The following is a 24,716-nucleotide window of genomic DNA, read 5'->3' as shown; positions in this document are numbered from 1 at the left end:
ATTAACATATTGGGAGATAGGAAAATTGTTTATATTAGGCAGTAGGTTGAACAAGGAATATAAGTAAAGTGAAAGATTTGAATGATGAAAGTGGTTTCCTTAATTAATAACTTTGGAGAGTTTGCCAGAAGGTATCCAAATATCAGAACAAATTTCTTATTATTCATTGGTGTCATCGAGACATCACTTCGACAGATGATTCGACAGTTTGACCCCCACTACGTCCTTAAATACAGAGATATGTCATTGAAACATTGCATGAAAAATGTTCATACATTGTACTTTAAGTAGGTGATAAAGTTATAATTATTTCACACAACTGAAGTTATTGTTGTTTTTATTTTGCGTCAAAGAAAATTTTCATTAAATCAACCGGTTAAAACTTCTCTGCGTCACGATCAATTCCAGGCTTTCCAGTCACATTTCTTTTCGATAGGTGTCTGTCGCCCAGCATTACACAAGAGAAAGGATGAAAAAGGAACTGGGCCACTTAACTGTGTGTTGGCACCCAGGCACAAGTTCCGCCCTCCGCCCTCCCTGGCTGGTGGCCAGCTTGACTGACCACCACTCTCCTCACCCCTTCCCGTTTAAGCTACTCGCGTGGAGTGACAGTGCTTGTACTTGGAACTGGTTCACGTTCACTGTTACTTTACTCCTGGCGTGCTACAGACAAAGACTGACCAGTCTCGGGCATAAAACGTATTTCACTCAATGTCACGCCAGATCTGTTCCTGAAACAACACCCCCACCACAACACAGGTTTACTTCCCTACTGTTCATATCTTTTAGATTTGCACTTTTAAGGTTTACACCTTCGAAAAATCAGGCGATATTGATCTTTGCTAGACAATTAACTCCATTTTGACAAACCGCGTCTGCAGGTGACTGGGATTTCCCCTACTGCCTATGAGTCATATAGTGCAGACCATACAAGTCTAAAGGATGCAAAAAATCCTCAATCATCCTAGAAGACAAGGCGAAACAAATAGGTCGTTTCCATTTAACTGTCAACCGTGAATAGCTTGGACATGAGAGTTAGGTCCTGTGGACGTACAACAGTGCTTCAAAAGAGAGACTTAACTCTCACGTCCGAATGCAGGCAACGGGTTGATTGGATACACTTTATTTTCCCCCATCCCACCACAAAGGGTGACTGACATGTTAAGTGTGTCAGCTGAAGAACAGCTTTTGTGAAAGAAGTATGTGTTCTTCTTAATTTTCTTTTTTGAATGCACTTTTCTGTACAACTAGCTTTGAAATACCAGTATCTTAGACCAGGTCTCTTTATTTTGGCAATTGCCGCTTAACTTTTCGTGATTGGCTGTACTTCATTGTATGATGCTGCTATTCATACTCTTGTATCCAGTTACATGATTAATTTTTTGTTCCTTTCATAGCTCAAGACTATTTCATATTGTCGTTTACATTCTTGCGAATGGTGCATTGGCCTTTTTCTCGATTTGTGGTTTATACAAGCTTCTTTACATGTAAATCTTTCTCTCTTTTTTTTCTTCTTTTTTTTTTGGGGGGGGGGGGGGGGGTTACATGCTGCATTTCAAATTGATATTTTTAGTGGCTATTTTCATTCATTCCATGTACATTCACAAATAATTATTTTATTTCAAGAGTTCATTTTCTGAGTGGTACTGGTATATAGACACATAGGTATGCAAACATACAAATATCTACAATATTGCACACACAGACAAATCTTCTTTTTTTTTTTGATATATGAAATAGCAGCATCAGCACAGGTGGCCTGAGGGGGGGAGGCACTGGCGTTTCTGTGAGCTAGCTGGTTGGTACATGGACTCGGTCTTGCTGAGGCTGATGGTGAGTCCAAAGCGCCTGCAGGAGGTTGAGAACCTGTCCATAATAAACTGCATGTCCTCATGGGTGTGTGCAGCAAGCGTGCAGTCATCAGCGAAGAGGAACTCTCTCAACAGTGCCTCAAACACCCTGGACATGGCGTGGAGTCGCCGGAAGTTGAAAAGTTTGCCATCTGTGCGAAACTGAATGTAGATGCCCCGGTCAGTCTTGGAAGGCGTCAATCAGCATGGCAGACTAGAGAATGGAGAACAGTGTGGGTGCCAGGACACAGCCCTGCTTCACTCCGTTTACTACAGGAACAGACCCGACATGTCAGTATTTTCCTGTACTCTTCGACGCAATCAGCTGGATTAGGCTCTCTGGGTAGCCAAACTTTAGGAGGATCTTCCACAGACCACGGCGGTTCACCGTGTCGAAGGCCTTAGTCAGGTCTACAAAGACATGTGGAGCTCCTTGTTCTGCTCACGGCACTTCCCTTGCATCTGGCGTACGGCAAACACCATGTCACATGTTCCCCTGCCTGAGCGGAAGCCACACTGTGCTTCAGGGATGGCTGTGTTGGAGACATGGTCAACCAGTCAGTTCAGTATGATGCAGGCGAAGATCTTGCCGGCGATGCAGAGGAGAGAGATTCCGCTGTGGTTATCGCAGGATATTTTGTCTCCCTCCGTTTGTAAATGTGGACAATTGAAGCATCCTTGAAATCCTGGGGACCTCCCCTCTCTCCCAGATAGACTGGAACAGAGGCGGTCAGCTTGTCTGTCAGCACCTCGCCTCCATACCTGTAGATGTCGGCCTGGATTCCATCCACTCCTGGTGCTTTTCCTGACGTTGTCAGCTTCAGGGCCTTCCGGGTCTCGGCCTTGGTGGGAGGGGCAGCTAGCGAGTCATTGACTGGTAGCTGTGGGAGGGCTGCAATTACCTCGTCAAATGCGGACGAGTCCCTGTTGAGGAGGTGTTGAAGTGCTTCTGCCAGCAGGCAAGGATGCCTTCTTGTCTGTCAGGAGGGTGGTCTGGTCCAAGGCTCGGACAGGGTTGATCCTGTGACCCTCGGCCCTTACACAGCTCGGAGACCATCATGGAAGGTCTTCATGTCGTGAGCATCAGCAGCAGACTGAAGCCTTCGGACTTGCCACCAGGTGTTCTTCATCTCACACAGCCTCTTCTGTACGAGTTGCTTGGTTTGCAAGAACTGGTTATTCTTCCTCTGGCAGTCTTTATCGGAAATGTGATCCTGATGCAGTATATGCAGTGTGTTCAGGAGCTTGGAGATTCCGGAGTTGTTCTCGTCAAACAAGTCTTTGTGGCTTCTCTGTACAAAGCCGAGTGTGTCAGCTACTGCAGTGTACACATCATCTCTAAAGGTGCTCATACCTCTTCTACATCAGTCGATGCAGGAATTTCTTGGAGAGCTGCTTGGATTTGCTGCTGCAGCACGTCCTTGGTGATAGGAAGGCGATGGATGTTCAGCTTCCTAGGGGGTTTCTGCCTGGCTGGTTGGAGCTTGCGTGCAAGTCTGCTGTTCATCTTGCTGCGTACCAGGCGATGGTCCGACCAACAGACTGCTCCTCTCATGCAGCGTGTAATGGAAACACTGTCTCTGTCCCTCTGCCGGACAATCACATAGCCCAGCATGTGTCATTGCTTGGAGCGGGGGAGCATCACGTGTTCTTGTACTTGTCTGCTTGTTGGAAGAGGGTGTTGGTGATGGTCAGTCCATGCTGCGAGCAGAGGGAGAGGAAAAGCAGTCCATTGGAGTTGCACTTGCCAGTGCATGCTGTCCTAGGACTTTTGGCCACGAGGAGAAGTCCACGCCGACGCGGGCATTGAAATCCCCAAGGATGATCAGCCTGTCCTTTCTGTCTACCACTGAAATGGTGTGGCTGAGCTCCTCGTAGAAAGCTTCTTTGATGTCATCAGGGTTGGTCATCGTCGGGGCATAGCAGCTGATGACTGTGGCGAAGCAATCCTTGGACAGCTTCAGACGCAGGGTATCAGCCTATCGTTTATCCCACGTGGAAGGCTGTCAAGCTGTCGTGCAAGTTTGGTTCGTGTGGCAAAGCCCACATCTGAGGTTCTTGGGTGCCATCTGGCTTCCCAATGCAGTAGAAGGTGTAACCCCTTCCAAATTCCTCCAGCTGGGTTTCACCGGCAAACCTGGTTTCGCTCAGGGCTGTTATGTCCACCTGGTAGTGATCAAGCATTCTAGCAATGAGCGCTGTGCGCCTTTCTGTGGTCTGTCGTCTCTGTCTAAAGGGTGCGAACATTCCAGGCACCCAGAGTTAGGGCTTGACTCCTGGTTCTGTTCTTCTGTTGTTTTCGACCGCTAGTGTTGGATGTCCAAGTAGGTGCGGTTTCCTACTAGGTACTAGGCGAGGCAGGCTTTGTTTAGGGATCCTTTTATCTCCCCTTCTCCATGCTGGACTTCTCCCCAGTCTACGGCGGACGACCATCACCCCACAGCCGCCTGTGTGCAGAGTCGTGACTAGGAACTGCCAGCAGCATCCTCTGCCTGTCCCCGTTACCACTTCTCCATCGCCGCAGGGCTTGGGAAAGCTGGGTGTTGAAGGGCTAGCTCGTCGTTCCGACATTAGCTTGGCTGCCTAACCAGCACAGGTGACTCTTTTTGTGTGAAGAGGAGTTGTATCCCAAGATAAACAATAAATAATAGCTGCTGGTACAAGGGCAACATTGTTACACAATCATCCCAAGATAAACAGTAGATATTAGCTCCTGGTACAGCCATCAGCCGATTTGAAATTGTGTTTCTTACACCCATCATATCTTTTTATCAGACGAGAAGGCACAAGTATTAAAACTGCAAGAATTGTCACTATTCAATCTTTAAATCTTTCTTATTAGCATTTGAAAACGTTAAATTGATACAATAAAGTATTTTTCCACGCTGAACCGATTCCCAAAGCTTACAAAATATCCTTTGTACTCAAACACGTACTATTGCCACTACGTTCCCATACATTTATAAAGCCGATTCATTTTTCATGAAGCCACAATCAGGAAAAGTGGCTATGAATGTTACTTACATGAGATAATTGCTTTTATTCAAGACTACTATTCAGGTTTTCTGCTTATTGAATCATCCAGGTCCACAAGAAAAGGACATGTACAACCACATCACGAAACGTAAATCATGAATTATTCTACACATTTTAAAGCATAGCTTTTCCTGGTGAAAGTAGTGTGAGACAGCTGTGTGTATGTGTGTGTGTGTGTGTGTGTGTGTGTGCGTGTGAGTGTGTGTGTGTGTGTTACACATTTTTATCACTCATGTACATTCTTTCTGCGCTCCCTTTGTCCATTTATCCATCCACCAGTCAGTTCTTCCTTCCACCGCACCTCTTGTTTTTCTCTATTTTTTCTACTTTCCTATTGATAATATATTCTACTTCTCGATATCTTTCTTCATCCATTTTTTTTAATATACAGAAGGGTTCTTTTATTTTATTTTGTTTCATCATTTTCTTTGGATATTTCTTATTTTTCATTTTATCTTCTAATCTTTTGTTGTTGTTGTTGTTGCTGCTGTTTACTTTTTTTTAAACTTTTTTCATATATAATCTTAGGAAGTAGCATATATTTTTCCGAAGAACATTCGCACTCTCCACTTGAACACGTTTGCTTTTTTTTTCTCTCGGTCGTTTCATATCTTTTTTTCCGCGCGTCTTCCTAGTAAGCCGATATGAGTGATGAAATCATACAACTTTAATGTGGCGAAATGGAATGTACCAACTTTTTACCCTGTTTTCTATTAACTTGAAAGCAAACTTGTCTTACCTCTGGAACTCAGCCTCGTACGTGCGTGTAATGGATATGTTGATGAGCGCGCACGTGTCTCTCTCTGTCTCTGTCTCTTGCTGTCTATAATTCTCTGTCTCTCTTTCCCTCTCTCTCTTTCTCTCTCTCTCTCTTGGTGTTTCTGTCTGTCTGCCTCTGTCTCCCCCCCCCCCCCACACACACACCCCTTCTCTCTCTCTCTCTCTCTCTCTCTCTGTCTGTCTTGTCTGTCTGTTTCTGTCTCCCTGTCTTTCCGCCTCTCTGTTTCTCTGTCTCTGTTTTTATCTATCTCTCTGTCCCTGTGTCTGTCTGTCTCTGGTCATTGATACTTGATGCTCTGAATGACTTACACATCGTCACAGATGAAGGTTTCTATGTCAAATACTGCAAAGATAATGTTGTTAATGGTTTTGGTAAGTTTTTAATATAACTTCAGTTAACTCCATTGAACGGTCTCGTTAATGAAGATAAAGAGGGCAGGTTTACCTTCTTGACTGAGAATGGCAATAGTACCATTGATTAATTTTTATGTTCTGTTGACTTAGTTACTCAGATGAAATTTTTTTATTGTAACTGAAAGAGTGGAATAACAGCACATGCCCACCGGAGCAAATATGACAAATCTGACTCCAGTCAATCAAGGCAAAAGAGAGAGTGTGTGCATAAAATAAAATGAGATGCTTCTAAGTCGATCTATTTATTAGAGAACTGTCTACACCTAGTACTCAGTCAGTTCTCGATGATGCTGATGTTGAGGTTGCTCTTTCAAAGTTTGTAAACACTTTACTCCGAGTTGCTGAATGCATATGCAGAACGATAACGGTGGTTGCCGACGAACCTCAAGTGTTTAAAATGCTTTGACATGGAATGTAGGGTGTACAAGTTTGTCGTCTTGATGCTGAAATTAATACTAATGAATGTTGATGAAGTTAAAAATGCAATCCATAGACTAAAAGGTGGAAAAGCTGTCGGTCTGGATGGTTTTGGTGACGAATTCATCAGAAAATATAACTTCCCCCTTTTTAACAATTTATCAATTTGATAGTGGTGACTTCCCTTCGGACTGGACATGCTCAGTCATTATTCCATTGCTGAAAAAGGGTGACGCGAACAATGCAGAGAATTATAAAGTTACTTCTTTACGTAAGCAAAGTATTGACATCAGTTTTAAAGAAAAGATTGTATGACTGGGCCCAAAGGAGGGGAAATTGTATCGCATTCGTTGATTACATGTAAGCTTTCGAGTCACTTAATCGTGGTAGCTTGTTGGCAGTACTTTGAAATATTAAAACATCAACGAAAATGATCCGCATGCTCAAAGGAATGTATAGCTCCGTAAAGTCCTGTGTCATATCAGAATTCTTTGAAGGCCCGGCTGGATTAAAGCAAGGCTGTTTGTTATCTCCCTTGCTTTTTTTCAGTCTTGATTTTGAAGTTGCTGATGAGATAAATGAAAATGGAGAACATGGCTTTCAGTTCATACCTGGTTTACAAGAAATATTTCTCTTGCTATTTGCGATGACATTGTTTCTTCAATCCAGCTGGATCACAAAATCAATTGAATAATATTGAAAAAGCATCAAAAGCTCTCGATGTAAATCTGAGCAAAACAAAATAATGATTTGTAGAAAAGGTTGTCGTTTCTCTCAAGCTAAAAAAAAGTTTTATAAAGGTGAGGAAATTTAAATCATGAACATTATAATTACTTAGGTTATCTTTCGGGAAACTATGTGTTTTAAAACAATAGAATCAGTTCATTTATTTGCATGTAAACGATTTTTCCAAAACGCCGAACGCAGTCGTATACGGTGATACAGGTAGGTATCCTCTGTACATCGATAGCTGCATTAGCACACAATGATACTGGTTCAAACTGCAACAGATGCCCGCCATGACGAGAATTCCAAAACAAGCTTATATTATGAGTGTTAACTGGATGACCAGCTACCAAAATGTTTATTTGAAATATTGGGCGTCTACAGTAAAGCGATGTTTAGACTTTATGGACTTTCTTAAGTTTGGTGGTGTAGAAGACGAGAAAGCTTTCAATAGAAACCAAACAACGCATTGTTGACTGTTATATTTGTATTTGTATTTCTTTTTATCACAACAGATCTCTCTGTGTGAAATTCGGGCTGCTCTCACCAGGGAGAGCGCGTCGCTATACTACAGCGCCACCCATTTGTTTGTATTTTTTCTTATAAAGACTCGTCAAGCAAACTACACAGTGGTAATAATCATGAAACACACCGTTCCTTTAAATCATTGTTGTAACCACAACAAGAGAGGCAAGGCCTTCAAGACTCACTTGTGATACACTTTACAGAATTAAGTAAATTTAATCGTGAAGATGTGTTCTGTATTTGTTATTATAAAGCTTCTGGTAAAAAAAATAAATAAATGCCTGAGTGCAAATTCGAACCCGGCATGCGCGGGTGGGAAGAAACTGTCTTACTCACTGCACTATTGAGGATCCATGAATGACATTCAAAAATTAACATTGAAGTATGTTTTTGTTTTTGTTTTTTAGGGCGATAAATTGATTGCGGTATTGGAAGTGATAACGCTGTTTACATCATATTATTTTGGTGTATCTCGGGCATTTAAAAATTCTTTAAAGGCAATTAAGAATTCTTTAAAGTCTGCGGTATAGGAGACATGGCCATCGCCGCAATCACACTGCAATATCTATCCGATTTTTTTTTCTGGATCCAGTTTAGTTACACCCGCCAGGAAAGTAAGGTCAATTCATTTTCTCTTTTATGTTCATTCTAGTTAACTGAGTATCCACTTTAAAAGATTCATATGCATTAAACAGGTTGATGATGTAGTCTGTGTCACTGTATGTGTTCTGTCCAGAATTTGTATTTCTTTCCATTTAATTTCGAACAAGAAAATCGAGGTCACGCCTTCTACTCAATTAGTATCGCCAACGCAACTGCAACTGGGGTGAAGTAATATGGTGTTTTCGGAATCACAGAAATGGCCTCTACGAAATAAACCGTTAATGATACTGGAAACATGGCTTAATTCGGGAGACTTACAAACTGTTATTGGCATGACTGTGAAGATTTGTTCCTACGATTTTTAAGTCAAATTTGGAATTGACGAACAAAGTATTTTCATTGAAAATAGCAATGTTAAAGTTTACCACGGACACACACACACACACACACACACACACACAGAGAGAGAGAGAGAGAGAGAGAGAGAGAGAGAGAGAGAGAGAACCGAACACTGGATTATAACAGAGACTCACTTTGTTTACACAAGGAAATATTATGTTGAGCTCAGTAGTTGTTTTTACGTTTAAGAATTAACCAGCTATTTCGAAGTTGTGTTTTTGTTTTGTTTTTAACTTCTTTTGTTATTTCATTGTCTTCTTTATGAAATCCACTTGTATGCGAAAGACAGTAATGCAAATGAAATAAACTTCCAACTGAGTTAATAGTTTCGAAGCATTTTAGTCCTTGGAATGAATATCAAGGCATTTTATTCCCATGTGTTGCTTGAGTACTTATATTTTGCACATGATGGTGTAATTAGTGTGTGCATCCTTCATATTTCCACGACGTTCATGGCATAAGTACATGTTGTTATCATACAGTATTTTGACAAGAACAAGATAGTTTCATTGCAGTGAAGACTAACTCTGATTCCCTATTGGCCATTTAAGTTTTGGAAAGAACGTGGAGCTTAGGCAAGGGATAAAACAGCTGTTGTCATGGAAATGGAAGCAGTCGGAGAAAAGGACAAGGACAGACAGCCTGCAGATGACAACCTTGTCATTGACAATCAGTAGAGGGCGCCTGCATGTCAAACCCACGTAATAGGTTCTCCGCCAAGTGACCGGCTTAGGACTGCAGTGCTCAGAATTGGTGAAAATGGAACCAAGAGCTCTGTCTCTGTGTGTGTGTGTGTGTGTGTGTGTGTGTGTGTGTTAGAGTCGCAGCAGTAGCAGCAACAGTGGCAACAGCTGCAGCAGTAGTAGCAGTAGAAGTAGTAGCAGCGGATGTGAATGTATAGTGAAAAATAGCAAGAAGACTACTTGAAGATTGTTTGACTTATCTGCTGTTAGAACTTTGTTATGTCTGTATCATTTTGTGTGGCGATCTCCTTCAGTCACTGGATTGCAGTATTGAATTTTACTATACAAGTTACTCAATGAATTGTAATCGTGATTCTCGGGATAGACACATAAATTCGTATAGCCTCTTGAGTGCCGAATTTGTTTTTCAAATAATAGTAAAGTTAAAAGTAATAATCGTAATACCATACAGGTGAAAGAAAACTGTATGTGGAAAGAGCAGTATAGTCGGGAATTCCATGATAAATTGATTGAGAAAGAAACTATTGATAAACTGAAAATGGATTTGGGTCTCACTGATGTGAATATGAACGAAGCATTAAAATTGTTAAACAAATGTATTCGAGAATGTGCAACTTGTATGAAGGAAACGTTAAGTGTGGATCATAATAAACAGCAAGAGGGATGGTTCGATGAGGAATGCAAATGCTATAGGAGAAAAGTTCGCGGGTTACTTTTAAGGTTTCGTATAACTTCAGATAAAGATGCAAATACTCTGTATATAAAAGCTAGAAAAGAATATAAAAATCTTTGTGAGAATATGAGATGACAGTTCAACTCAACAAAAGCTTACTAGATTATTTGAGAGCATCTGTCAAAGATCAAAAGGAATTTGGGGAATGCATGAATAGAATTTCGTCCAAGAAGATGCAGCCTAGGGATGACATACCTTAGAGTGTTGGTATAAACATCTTAAAGGCTTGTTGGAACTAAAGAAGTTCCAACTGCACTTAAAAAATTTGGGATAATTAGGGAATTTCAGAAATCACCATGTGATCAGGTTGTAGCGTTTTCGGTTGTTGTTTTTTTGTTGTTGTTGTTGTTGTTGTTTTTTGTTTTTTTTGTTTTTGTTTTGTTTTTTGTTCTTGTTTTTTTTTGTTTGTTTGGTTTGGTTTGGTTTTTTTGTTTTTGGGTGTGTTTTTTTACAACATTCTTCAATGCTTCATTTGATAAGGTATTTTCCCTGAAAATTGGTGTGACTCAATCACTCTGCTGCTCTATAAGAAAGGTGACATAAATAATACTAATAACTATAGGGGTTTTTCACTGTCTGGTATCAGCAGTAAAGTATTTAGTGGAATCGATTGATAAAAGGATTCCGGAGTATGTAGAATATAACAAATATAACAAGTAAACATCATGCTAGTTTTAAACGTGGATATTCAACAATTGATAACAGGTTTCCTTTTTTGGCTCTTGTTCAGAAACAGTTTTCTCTTAATCGCAAACTTTATGTAACGTTTCTTATATTGAAAAGGAGTTTTATTTCTATCAATAGAAATTTGTCGTGGCCGATTTGGCAAAGCATGGCATAACAGGAAAGCTTTTAAATGTATAAAAATTATGTATAATTTTGTCAAAACAAGAATTAGGTGTGGTAACAAATCAAACAGAGATATGTTTGTATATACATTTTGTTCTCATTATTCATAAATGAATTAGCCTTAGAAGTAATAGACCGAGGAAGACATGGTGTGAGATTCGCTGATGATTTTATAGAACTGTTTATATTCTTACGTGCTCATGATATTGTTCAGCTCTCGGAGACAGCTATTGGTCTACAGACGCAACTAGATAACTTAAAAAGATCAGCTACTAAATTGAAATTAAATGTTAATTCAGACAAAAGTAATAGTATTGTTTTAGGAAAGGTGGTTATTTCGCAGCAAGGGAAAGGTGGGTGCACGGTGGTATTGACATGCCAGTTGTCAATACCGACAAATATCTTGGAATTCTTTTTTCTACTCGTTTGAGTTTTGTAGCTGCATGCAAAGCAAAAGAACGCACTGTGACATATGAAGAAACTTTTTATTTAACAATAATTCTTTGGATATTTCTTTTCTATACCCAGATACAGCCCATCGTACATTATGGTTCAGAATCATGGGGTTTGAATAAAACATGCTATTCTGCAATGTGAGTCCATTCATTTATTCGGACTTAAACACTTTTTAGGAGTTGAAATGAAAACACCTAACGATTTCATATACGGTGAGACGAACAGATATCCAATCTAAAGAAATTATGCATTTAAATTTGTTCGATACTGGTTTAAATTACTAAAAATGAATGAAGATAGACTGCCACGTAAATTCTTTAATATTTTATATGATTTAGGTTCTAGAGATAAAAGGAACTGGGCGTTAAATGTACGAACTTGTCTTTGTGAACTAGGATTTGGATATGTATGAGAATATAATGAGTAGGTAATGAGAATATGTTTTTGAAAACTTTTCGCCAACGTTTGCTAGGCAAAACTGGGAAAATCATATCCAGTCAAGTGCACATCTAGTTAAGAAGTATCTTGTGCTTAACATTGAAGGACATATACGATTTTCATTAACGCGGTTTAGATTTGTCATTTCTGAAATCAATAATCATGAACAGGTTTACTGCTATAAAAATGTTGATTATTCAGAGAAGCTGTGCCATCTGTGCAAGGAGTCAAATGAAGATGACGTTCATTTGGAGATGAAGTTCATTTTTGTTTTGAAGTGTCATGTTCCATGCTTTTCGCATAAAATTTATTCTTAAGAAATATTATGAATGTCCACATTTGATTAGATTTTGTTTATTAATGGCATCGTCTGATAATGGTGTCTTACGTACCTTCGCACTGTATCGATATAGAGCTTTTAAGTTAAGAGAAACGCCATTGCCATAATTTTCTTAAACAGTTGTGAAAATGGTGAATGTTCACTGATAGTAATGGTGATAATTATCTGAATATTGTGTTATCACCCTTCGTTCATATGAGGCTATGGCTTTAAATGAATACATCATCATCTCTCTCTCTCTCTCTCTGTTATATAGCAGCAGCGGTAGCAGCAAAAATGGCAACAGTAGCAGTAGTAATAATAGTTGTTGTGGCAGTAGAAGTAGCCGCAGCGGATGTGTATGTGTCGTGGTTGTGTAAAATAGCGAAAAGAGAAAGAAACTGGTAATTTTGAGCTGGGTGTGTGATGAGCAAAGAAAACACACACACACACACACACACACGTGAACTGTATTTGTGTGTGTGTGTGTGTGTGTGTGTGTGTGTGTGTGTGTGTTTTTTCTTTGCTCAACACGCACGCGCACACACACACACACACACATGAACTGTATTAATCTGAATCAACTTTGTGTGAAGAGGTGACAGAGGACAATGAACTGAATTTTCTCTGAAAGTCTTTCTTTCATACAAACATAACGTAAATAGTGATAGATCTTACTGATCGATTTGCTCAGTGGTATGTGGACAGTAATGATAGTGAGTCAATACGTATGGAGCAAAATTCGAGCAGTGATGTTGTAAGGTTTTTGAGGAAGACTCCAACTTTCATACCTTCAAGAAGCAGTCTAGACTGCACTGTATGTGTGGTATTGTGACGATGCACTGTGATTAACATTTACATTAACATTTTCTTGCATGGTAAAATCTGAAACGCCCCAATTTGTGTTTAATTCTGTTAATGTGTGTTAGGGAAACAGCTGCGATCTTACAATATGATCGTGACACGCTGCTGCGTGTTAGGGAACAGGTAGGTGAGGCCAGTGTTTTGAGATCTCACTTCAACTCACTCTGTCATGATTTACAACCATCAACAATGAACACGGACCGGTCAGCACGCAAGGCTCAGTCCGCGAGGAAACGCGGAAAGCGAGGTGGGGCCCTTTCAAGGTTATGCCAACGAAGTGTTCGCCCACCTCTCCCAGTATGTTCCTGTCCAACGTTGGATCTCTACCCAACAAAATTGACGAACTCACATGTAATATTCAGACGAGGAGACACTACAAAGAGTGCTCTGTGTTTAGTTTCAATGAAACATGGTTTAACCCGGACATCCCTGACAGCGCCGTTCAACCACTAGGCTTCACTGTACACAGTGCGGTCGAACTGCTGACTCAGACAAGCAAAGGGGCGGCCAGTGTGTGTTTCTTCGTGAACACATGCTGGTGTCCGATGTCAAAGTGTTATCACGTGCCTGCTTCCCTGACGTGGAGTTCCTAACCATCCAGTGCCGACCCTTCTACCTCCCGCGCGAAATTCCTTCAGTGACGCTGATCGCTGTGTACGTCCATCCCACAGCGAACCTCTCCGCAGCACTTGGTCTGCCTGGGAGACGAAATTAGCATGTGTGAGAACAGTTGTCCCGACTCCACCGTCATCGTTGCTGGTGATTCCAACAAAGCCAGCCTGAAGATAGAAATGCCGAAGTTGTACCAGCAAGTGGACTGTCCATCACGTGGTGACAAGACCCTCGACCACTGCTACACCTCCATCAAGAAGGCATACCACTCGATCCACCATGCACCTTTGGGACAGTCCGACCACAGCATGATTTTTTCTGGTGCTGGTCTACAAACAAAAACTGAAAGCTGAAAAACTAGTTGTGAAAACTGTGAAACAATGGTCGGCCCCTGCCTTAGAGACCTTGCAGGACTGTTTCGAATGTACAGGCTGGAATGTTTTTAAAGAATTTGCCGGGGACTTAAATGAATATACCGACACAGCGTGTGATTATATTTCATTCTGTGAAAGTGTGTGCATTCCATCAGAAAATATCAAAATATTTTCAAACGACAACATTTGGTGTAAATTGTAATGGGGCTGTTAGGCAAAAAGAGAGAGCTTTTCGCGAAACTGGTGATAGAACAGTCCACAATAAGGCAAAACGAAGTGTTGAAAAATGCATTAAGAAGGCAAAGTTTTTATATCGGAAAAAAATAGAAGAAAAACTGTCTACAAACAACTCTAGGAATGTATGGTCCAGACTGCAGAACATCACTGATTACAAAATGACCCACCAGACAGTCGACAGCACTAACAGAACTCTTCCAGGCAAACTCAACACATTCTACTCCAGATTCGACAAACAATTGTCTGCTTCTGACGTGGCTGAACCCGAAATCACCCCCACTCCCCCTTTCATAGTCCAAAAGAATGAAGTAAGACGCCACTTCAGTCGTCTGAAAATGAGAAAAGCCACTGGCCCTGACAACATATCACCAGGCCTTTTGAGGAAGTGTGCAGTCCAACTATGTAGTTTCTTCACTGACATATTTAACATGTCCCTTCAGTCTTGTGTGGTGCCACACTGCTTTAAGAAATCAACAATCATTCCTGTTCAAAAAAAAGTACAGCCAAGTTGTCTTAATGATTATCGTTCTGTAGCCTTAACATCAGTTGTAATGAAAACATTTGAACGCTTGATTCTACAATTCCTAAAAACCTGCATTCCTCCATCTTTTGATCCCTTGTCAGCTGGTGTGATCAAAACAACTTAGAACTCAACGTATCAAAAACAAAAGATTTAAGTTTGCATTTCAGGAAGACCAGATCTGACCTCTTACCACTTGTCATTAAAGACAAGCAAGTAGAGATCATCAGCGACTTTAAATTTCTCAGACTGATCATTTCCAACGATTTGAAATGGGAGAAAAATACAGAAAAAAATGTTAAGAATTCACAACAGCACCTGTACTTTCTTCGGCGCCTCAAAAAGTTCGGAATTAAAAAAGAAATCATGGTTGATTTCTACCGAGCAGTCACTGAAAGTGTGCTAACCTTCGCTATTACTGTTTGGTACGGAAACATTTCCAAGGCAGAAGTTGCAGCCCTTAACGGAATCGTAAAAACTGCCACCAAATTACCGGGGCTGATCTACCTTCTCTAGAAGACATATATCATAAGCGGCTACTCAAAAAATCAAAATCAATCAGCCAGGACGAATCACATCCAGCTTTTTGGGGATTTTCGAGATGCTCCGCCCTGGTCGACAGTACAGAAGTATAAGGACGGAAACCAATCTCTTCTCCAATAGCTTTTTCCCCAAAGCAGTCAATGTCCTGTCTCTCGAACAAATCCAGTTTGATAAATAGAATTGTGCAATCAACAACCATCTACCTGAAGATCTAGTCATCAGCCCCATCCACATGTAATATGCAGCTTCTGTTCAAAGGTATGTGTGAGAGAGAGAGAGAGTTTGGGTGTGTGCGTGTGTGCATGTGTGTGCGTATGTGTGTGCAGTGCGTGCATGTGTGAGTATGCACAGGTTTTTTATATTGATATGCACTTGTATGTATCCAATTTCCACTGTGTCTGTGTTTTTGTATGATTTTCGATGTTCGTATCTTGTTATGTACTTTCCCCCCCCCCCTCCCCAATATTCCTCGTGACCCCGGTACACGTGGTCATAAAGACATCTTCTTTTCTATTCTATTCTAAAATCCAATAAATTGTGTTATCATGAGTGTGGTCAGGAGAGAAAACCTACCCAAGTTTATCTGTTCATGCACTGTGGAGGATAGATGGTTTGTCCGTCATGTCTGCACTGTTATCACTCCATCGTTTTGTTGTTGTACTGTTCTGTTTCCCCTCCTTTGTCTCCTTTCCTTTTTCAACAGTTACTTGAGGGATTGTTTAGCAAAACCATCGGGTCTTGGTCTGTGGCCATACCAAGATGTCATCAGATCTTCACGCGTTTCCCATATGCTACTTGATGGTTTGACGCATTGGTTCATTGGTGATAATCATTATGATAAGTGTATCTTATGTTTACATCAATTGAACTTCATCTCCATGGCTTGGATTCTTCTTTCCGAATCTAAGTGTGTGTGTGCGGGGAAGGGGGGTGGCGGGTCGGGAGGGCTAGGGGCTGGGAGGAGGGGGGGGGGCATGTCACTCATGCATGCAAGAAGATGGAATGAAGGCCTACCAGTTGCAGAAGCCTGGTAATTTCCGTTTTGAAAGGGTTAAGATGATATTTTGTGTGTCTGACAGATCGACTTTGATTTACTTGACTTTATCCTCTTCTTTCCGGTCGGAACACAGGGCCCGCACTGCAGATCTTCATCTCGCTCTGTCTTGGGCTGTTCTCTTGGCTTCACCCCAGGTCATGTTGGTGGACTTGAGTTCTGCCTGTCGAGTTCTTCTCCAGGTGTCGACTGGTCGTCCCCTCTTCAACTTCCCCTGTGGGTTCCAGTCCAAGGCGTGGCATGGAATGTGGGGCCTGTCCTCTACGCAGGGTGTGTCCAACCCCAACCTCACTTCCTCATCTGGATATTCTTGGTGATTTGGTCTTGCTTCGTCCGTCGTTGGAGATTCGCTCCGGCCATCTGATGTGCAGGATCTGGCGAAGACAGGTGTTGATGAAGACTTGCAACTTGCTGTCCAGGCTCTTTGTGCGTCTCCTGGTCTCCGAACCGTATAATAACACGGACTTGACGTTGGTGTTGAACAGCCTTAGCTTGGTGTGCAGACTGAGGTTTTCGTTCCTCCACACTGGTCTGAGGGTGACAAAAGCATGACGCGTCTTGCTGATCCTGGCATTTACATCTTCATCAGCTCCTCCTGTCTTACTGACAATGCTGCCCAGGTAGGTGAAGTGGTCAACATCCTCTATGGCCTGTCCATCGATATTGATGGGCGCTTCCTGAGTGGCGTTGACCCGCAGGCTTTTTGTTTTCCCCACGTTGATCTCCAATCCTGTAGTCCTGGTGACGTTGCTCAGTCTCTCTGTTTTGTCTTGCATATATCCTTGAGAGTGTGACAGCAGGGCGATGTCATCTGCAAAGTCGAGATCTTCAAGCTTTCTCGTGAGGGTCCATTGTATGTCTGGGTTGGTCCATGCTGGTCTTCATCACCAGTCAATCACAAGTGAGAAGATTAGAGGAGATAGCAGGCATCCTTGCCTGACTCCAGTGTTGACCTCAAAGGATGGTGACAGGTCGGCGTTGTGGATGACTCTGCAGCTGGTGTCTCTGTAGAGGCTCTGGATGACACTATCTTTTGAGGGATGCCGTAGTGTCTGAGGATTTGCCAGATTGTTGTCCGTTCCACCATGTCAAACACCTTTTTGTAGTCGACGAAGCTGACGTGCAGCGGTGACTGCCACTCCAGCGATTGCTCAGTGATGATGCGTAGAGTTGCAATCTGGTCGGTGCATGATCTCCCGGCCCGGAATCCTGCTTGTTCCTCTCTCACAGACAGATCGAATGAAGGGTAAATCAACTGACAAGATAAGGAGGCAAACCACATAAAGGAAAAGTTAATAAACATTTCATTTACCGTTAAGAAAAAAACAAACACAAGAATACGTAAAAGTTAAGTAATTAAAATCTCATTTCTTTTCTTTCATTTCCATTCCTCAGTGCAATAGCTGCGAAGTTTCAATCCAACATATTTTTCATAAATTCGAAAGAGATTTTGACTTCATGGATCATGTGGAGAACCAATAAATATTGAGAAAAAATATAACTGACAGAAAATCTAAGTCAACACAGCATGGACTGCCCATGTTGGTGTGTGTGTGTGTGTGTGTGTGCTGAGATCGTACATAGCTTGAATGCGTATGCACGCGCCTAGAAACAAATGTCAGACGCTCTGTAAGCAACTGTCCAAAGTAGTAAGTAGCAGCAGCAGCAACAGCAGCCGTAGTAGTAGTAGTAGTAGTTGTTGTTGTTGTTGTTGTTGTTGTTAAAACTAAAAGAAAAGCCTGAGAGCTGAGGGTTTTCTTTTGTTCATTCTAGTTGGTTCGGTGTCCACATTAGAATCTCTATAGGCAGTAAACACGTCGATGGGGTATTTAGTGTCACTGCATGTGTTCTGTCCATAATTTGTATCTCGTTCCTTTTAATTGCGAACAAGAAAAATGAGGTCAAGCCGTCTTCTTACCAAGCATGGCCTACGTTCCTGCAGCTGGGGTAGCGGCAAATGGTGTTTTCGGAATCCTGAAATAGCGTCAACGAAGTAAATCGTTAATGATTCGGAAACACGGTTTAATTCGGGAGATTTACAACCTATTATTGGTATGACTGTGCTTTTTTTTCCTACTATTTCAAGCCAAATTTTGGATTGACAGACAAAGTATTTCCAGAGAAAATGGCAATGTTAAAGTTTACCACGGACACACAGGCACTACATACATACATACAGGACAGACCGACAGAGAGAGAGAGAGCCAAACACCGGGGTTATAACATCGACTCATTTTGTTTACACAAGTGAGTCAAACATTATTGACTTATTACATATAGACCCCAACACACGCACACTCCTTCGTGCACGAACACACACACACACACACACACACACACACACACACACACATACGCACACGCACACACACACATGCAGAGAGAGAGAGAGAGACAGACAGACAGAACCATTCGATTACAGCATCCCCATTGAACGATGCGGTATGTTTTTAGTAATCAAGGCACTGCTGTGAACCGGTATGAATCATATCTTTCCAAATTCAGTCCCATTTCGCTGTTCCCAAGGTTGTTTCAGCTCCATTGTAAGAAAGCTTTGGTTTTCACTCAGTCACTAATGATTCTTTTGCTGATAACACACAGCTATGAAGTTCACTGAACACATTGATCCGATAATTACAGGCATGTACCTTTGACATAAAATCCTGGATGACACTGGACAAAATGACGACAAAAGTGTCATCACCACACGACCATATCCGCCTGGTGCCACATTCTTTTGTCATTGGTAACAATCTCAAAAGACCTTGCTCTTGACTTATATAACAAAATATATGCATGCTCACAATCTCTTCCCACTATCTTTCTGAGAAGTAATGAAAACACTGTTATATACATTTGTTCTCTTTGGAACTGGTTATTGTAAATCTTTTCAAAATGGCTGCCCACAATATGCACATGTATTGAACAGACCACAGAAGTTGTTGAATAATGCTGCGTGCCTGGTCTTAAAATGTCGGTAGTAGTAAGAGTGCATATTGCGTATCATTCATCATCTTCAAGCTTTACACTGATTTCCTTTAGAATCAAGAATGTAATACGAAATGCCATGTTGGCCATTGCAGATGTCTTCCATACTGGACATGTGTAGTTCTCGGATTTGGTACACCCAGCAAGAACACTTCGCTCTTCAGCAAATGTATATATTCTTTCCATTCCACAATTAATACAGTTTCATACGGTGAATGGCATTTCATTCTTGGCTCGAACTGTATGGGTTTATTTCCCTGTCAATTCAAAGTAATGCCATCTCTTCGGATTATTTTCGCTTATTCCGTGAAACCCATCTATTTGATATTGCGTGTATATATATATATATATATATATATATATATATATATATATATATATACATAACTCATTACCTTGTTTTAGTCTGCAGACAGATGTCCAGCGGGGTATTCGCTATTCTGGGTCAAAAAGACATCGCCACAACGGACATGGTTCGCTCAGTGACAACAACCTTTCACATGCCCTACATCACCCCCTCTCCAGCTCCCCCTCGTCGTCGGAAAGCTCTCAGCTACGAGTTGCACGTGCGGCCGGACAACACGGGTGCCATTGTAGACGTCATTCGACACTTCCGGTGGCGTCACATTCATTACTTGTACGACTCGGACGAAGGTAAGATCAATATATCTACCTATCAACTTATACTCAAGCAAACAGTCAAGACAGCTACTGCTAACACCATCTCACCCTACCACCCTACACCACTGAATATGGGTCTGCCAGTGGTGGGACTGAAACATCACCTTTCAGATAAATACTTTATGTATTGTTTCTGCTAATCTCTGATGTCAACAAACACAAGTATCAGACCATTATCTGGAGTACGTGCGTGTCCCGTACGTTTCAGCAAAATCTAGACATGCCACTCTCTCTCTCTCTCTCTCTCTCTCTCTCTCGCTCTGCGTGTGTGTGTGTGTGTGCATGTGTGTGTGTGTGTGCAGAATCGCGTTGTACGAAAATATCAACTTTTGTAAATAATCGCTTTTTTTTTTTTGCTTTTTTACTTTGGAACGTAACTGATTTACTTTTTAAAATCAGAAGTAGTGATTTTTGACTCACTTGTGTAAACAAAGTGAGTTTATGTTTTAACCCGGTGTTCGGTTGTCTGTGTGTGTGTGTGTGTGTGTGTGTGTGTCTGTGTGTGTGCGTGTGTCTGTGTGTCCATGGTAAACTTTAACATTGACATTTTCTCTGCAAATACTTTGTCAGTGGACACCAAATTAGGCATAAAAATAGGAAAAATTCAGTTCTTTCCAGTCATCTTGTTTAAAACAATATTTTTATTGCACCTCTGGGATGGGCACAAAAAAAATAATAAATGAAGCCTAATTATATGCAAACTGCATTTACTGTTATATTTATATTTTTTGTATTCTCTAAACTTGGCACTTTGATCTGATATTCTGACACAACAACAAGAGCAGTCATTATTATCATTTTTTGTTCAAACAGGAACTTCTTTTGCTAAGCATGGAAGTTTTATTTATTTTGCAAACGTTTTGGTGCAGATAGTAAAAAAAAGGGAAATTACTCTGTAATTAATGCTAGGGGACTTAATTTGCTTTAAACTGATCTTTCTCATCTTAAACATTACATTTTGAAATTATACTCAATACATAAAAAGCTTGTGTGTTTTACTCTCAGTGTACAGGGCTTTCACTATGTTCATTCGCCCAAGTGGTCTTTTTTGGAAAATACTAAAATCAATACGACGAGTGGACTTTACAGATCTGTTGGCTGAGCCCTGAAGGTCATGGGCAAAAATCAATTGCGTACACATATTGTGACCCTCCACCACGAAATGAGTCACTTTGCAACAGAGGTTGATTTTTAATTATTGGTATATCATAAATTTGCAATACAAGAGCTTTACAGCAAAAAAAAAAAAAAAAAAAAAAAAAAAAAGTTTGTAAATCGGACCATTCTGTGAAAAGTTATTGTGATTTAAGTTCTAAAGTCGCGAAAGTAACAATCTAAGAAATCAAGGTTGAAAAGTTTTGGAACATGTTCATAGCAACCGTATACTTCTAAGCACAATATGTTCATGAAATTTGGCACACACATACTTAGTGGCAATATCCACAATTGCACAAAGTTTTAAAGAAAAATATTGAGTGTACTTGATTTTATTCAAATAAGAATTTTCTTGTTTTTTTGGAAAGAATTGCGACTGAGGTGTAAGTATACTTTTTAATCAGCTCAACATGACTAAAATCTTCCTTTTAAGATTAGTTTTGTTGTGGTGTTGTTTGTGTTTCAATTACAATGAAACTTTTGCATTGTATAGTATGTGTACTAAAAATGTATGCCAGATTAAAGGGAAAAAATGCTAAATCATGATGCCGAATCATGTAATTGTTGTAATTCAATGTGCTCACTGATTACTGTGCTTGTGATATTACCACAATCCATGCAACAAGCACAACAAAATAACAAAAAAAGATCCATACAACAAAACTGCTCACACAAAGGCACAAGTTCACGTGCGTTTTATCCCAGCATAGCATCAAATTAAATACACTTCATAATCCAAATGAACACTTCAAACACTTCATCTGCAAAGAAAACCAACTTGCCAAAACCCATTCTTCACACAATAATGACACACAACCTCATCAGTCAAACACTCAAATCTGCTAAAAAAAAAAAAAAAATGTGCAGATATGTGGTACAGGTAATCAATTCTTGTGGTACAAAGTGTTAGTCATCAGGGTGGATGGTGTTGATGTTGAACCTTCTTCCTCCACTCTTTTTTTCTCCACCGGTGGTATCAGTATGTTCCAAAAATGCATGATTTATCCTGAAACAGTTTGTTATGTAATACTTCTTAATCTCTTTTTATTTTCTTTGTTTTGAATTATTTTCTATATGTTCTGAAGTGTATTCATTAATGCTAATAATGTTAGATTAAATATCAACAGTAATTTCAGTTTTGTATATCTACATCACAGTTTTCATTCTTTACACAGGACTTTACAAAATACTTTACTTTTATGTATTTTATCAGAAAATAAAAAATAGTACACTTTATATATATATATATATATATATATATATATATATATATATATATATATCAGATAAAGCATTTACTGATAATAAAAGTATGAAATAATGATTATTAATGCTGTATCACTATGAGTATTAGTGTGCATGTGCATGACATGCTGCAATGCATTAAGTTACTTTGTGCATAGTGGCATGTTAAGCACATGCACACTGATATCATTTATGTAAATGTCTGTTCAAAACTTTACAATTCCATACATGTACATCTATACAAAGTTTGTAAAAAGAAACTAAGTTTGCACACTTAATGGTAAATTTATACTATAAATCAAAGTACATTAACAGTTGACCACAAATCACTCTCATAGATGTGGTTCGTCCGTCGGGATCGACGAGGACCATCTAGTCATCCTGGGGGTAGGTGGGTTGGGATCTGTGGGTGCACAGATGACTGGTCAGGCCAATCCGCGCCCGGAAGGTTCTGACGCAATGTGGACAGGGGATGGTGGCGGCTGTCGGGGACTTGCTGGCACTGCTTTTCCTGGCCTGTCTGCGTTGCTCTGCTACAGCGATTCTGTTGGCCTCAGAGGATTTGGCGCCTTTGTGGACAACTGAACGCCACTTTGGTCTGTCCATTGCATTCAGCTCCCATGTGTCGTGGCTGATGCTGAAGGCCTTCACAGAAGCTTTCAGAGTGTCTTTGAAGCGCTTCTTTTGGCCTCCATGGGAGTGCTTGCCGTGTTGGAGTTCGCCGTACAGCAGTTTCTTGGGGAGCCGGTGGCCTGGCATGCGAACTACATGGCCTGCCCAGCGCAGCTGGGCCTGCATCAAGATGGTGTAGATGCTGGGCAAGTTTGCACGAGTGAGCACCTCTGTGTCAGGGATCTTCTCTTGCCACTTTATGCCGAGAAGTTTTCTGAGGCTGGTGGTGTGGAAGTGGTTCAGCTTTTTGGCGTGGCGTTTGTAGACCGTCCATGATTCACATCCATAGAGCAGTGTGGTGAGAACTATGGCCTTGTATACTTTGAGCTTCGTCTCCAGGCTGATGCCTCTCCTGTTCCAAACGTTCTTATGGAGTCTGTCGAAGGCAGCGCTGGCTTTGGCGAGTCTGGCATTCACCTCGTCGTCGATGACAACTGTGCGAGAGAGTGTACTGCCCAGGTATGTGGACTTGTCCACCGCGTTCAGTCGTTGCCCATTGATGAAGATGTTTGGTTCAACATAAGGCTTTCCTGGAGCTGGTTGGTGCATCACCTCAGTCTTCTTTGTGCTGATTGTGAGGCCAAAGTTGTCACAGGCAGCAGAGAACTTGTCGACACTGTGTTGCATGTCAGCTTCGGAGGCAGCGTTGAGAGCGCAGTCATCAGCAAACAGGAAGTCGTTGATGGTGTCTGTCCTCACCTTGGTTTTTGCTTGAAGCCTCCTGAGGTTGACGAGTGAGCCATCTGTGCGGTACCTGATGCCAATGCCTAGGTCAGCGTCTCTGAAGGCATCTGTCAACATGGCTGAAAACATGAGACTGAACAGGGTGGGGGCAAGAACACACCCTTGGTCTCCGTTGGAGACAGGGAATGGTTCTGAAGTCTCTCCGTTGTCTTGGACTCGGGCCAGCATCCCATCGTGTAGTTGCCGTATGATGGTGATGAACTTTCTGGGACATCCATACTTCGCCATGATTCTCCAAAGGCCCTCTCTGCTAACAGTATCGAAGGCCTTGGTCAGATCGACATAGGTGGAGTAAATGTCGGCGTTCTGTTCCTGACACTTCTCCTGGAGCTGCCTGGCAGCAAACACCATGTCGATAGTCCCGCGTTCTTTCCGGAAGCCACACTGGCTCTCTGGTAGGAGACCTTGCTCAAGGTGCGCTATGAGACAGTTGAGTAGCACTCTGGCCAGAGTCTTGCCTGCGACGTACTGCAGGGATATTCCACGATGGTTGTCACAGGCCTGACGATTTCCTTTGCGCTTGTACAGGTGTATGATGGAAGCGTCTTTGAAGTCCTGTGGAACTGCCTCATGCTGCCAGATGATCTGGAACAGCTGATGAAGCCTCTCAGTCAGCGTCATACCACCTTCTTTGTAGACCTCAGCTGGAATGGAGTCTGAGCCAGGGGCTTTGCCATTGGATAGCAGACGGATAGCTTTCTGGGTCTCCTCCAAAGTTGGAATGGCATCCAACGACTCACTGACTCGCACCTGGGGGAGTCGGTCGATGGCTTCATCA

General features: G+C 41.4%; 1 protein-coding gene across 1 annotated transcript in view; it reads left to right on the top strand.

Moving 5' to 3' along the window:
- LOC143298660 (glutamate receptor 3-like) overlaps positions 1–24,716 on the top strand; it is a 148,369-nt gene that overhangs the window by 5,937 nt on the left and 117,716 nt on the right. The window contains exon 3 of the mRNA XM_076611544.1: positions 19,847–20,095. Within this exon, the coding sequence (XP_076467659.1) occupies positions 19,847–20,095 (249 nt within the window). The remainder of the gene's footprint in view (positions 1–19,846; positions 20,096–24,716) is intronic.

The sequence above is a fragment of the Babylonia areolata genome, chromosome 24 (assembly GCF_041734735.1).
Source record: "Babylonia areolata isolate BAREFJ2019XMU chromosome 24, ASM4173473v1, whole genome shotgun sequence".
NCBI classification, from domain to species: Eukaryota; Metazoa; Mollusca; class Gastropoda; order Neogastropoda; family Buccinidae; genus Babylonia; species Babylonia areolata.
This window is presented reverse-complemented; position numbering and strand designations above follow the sequence as displayed.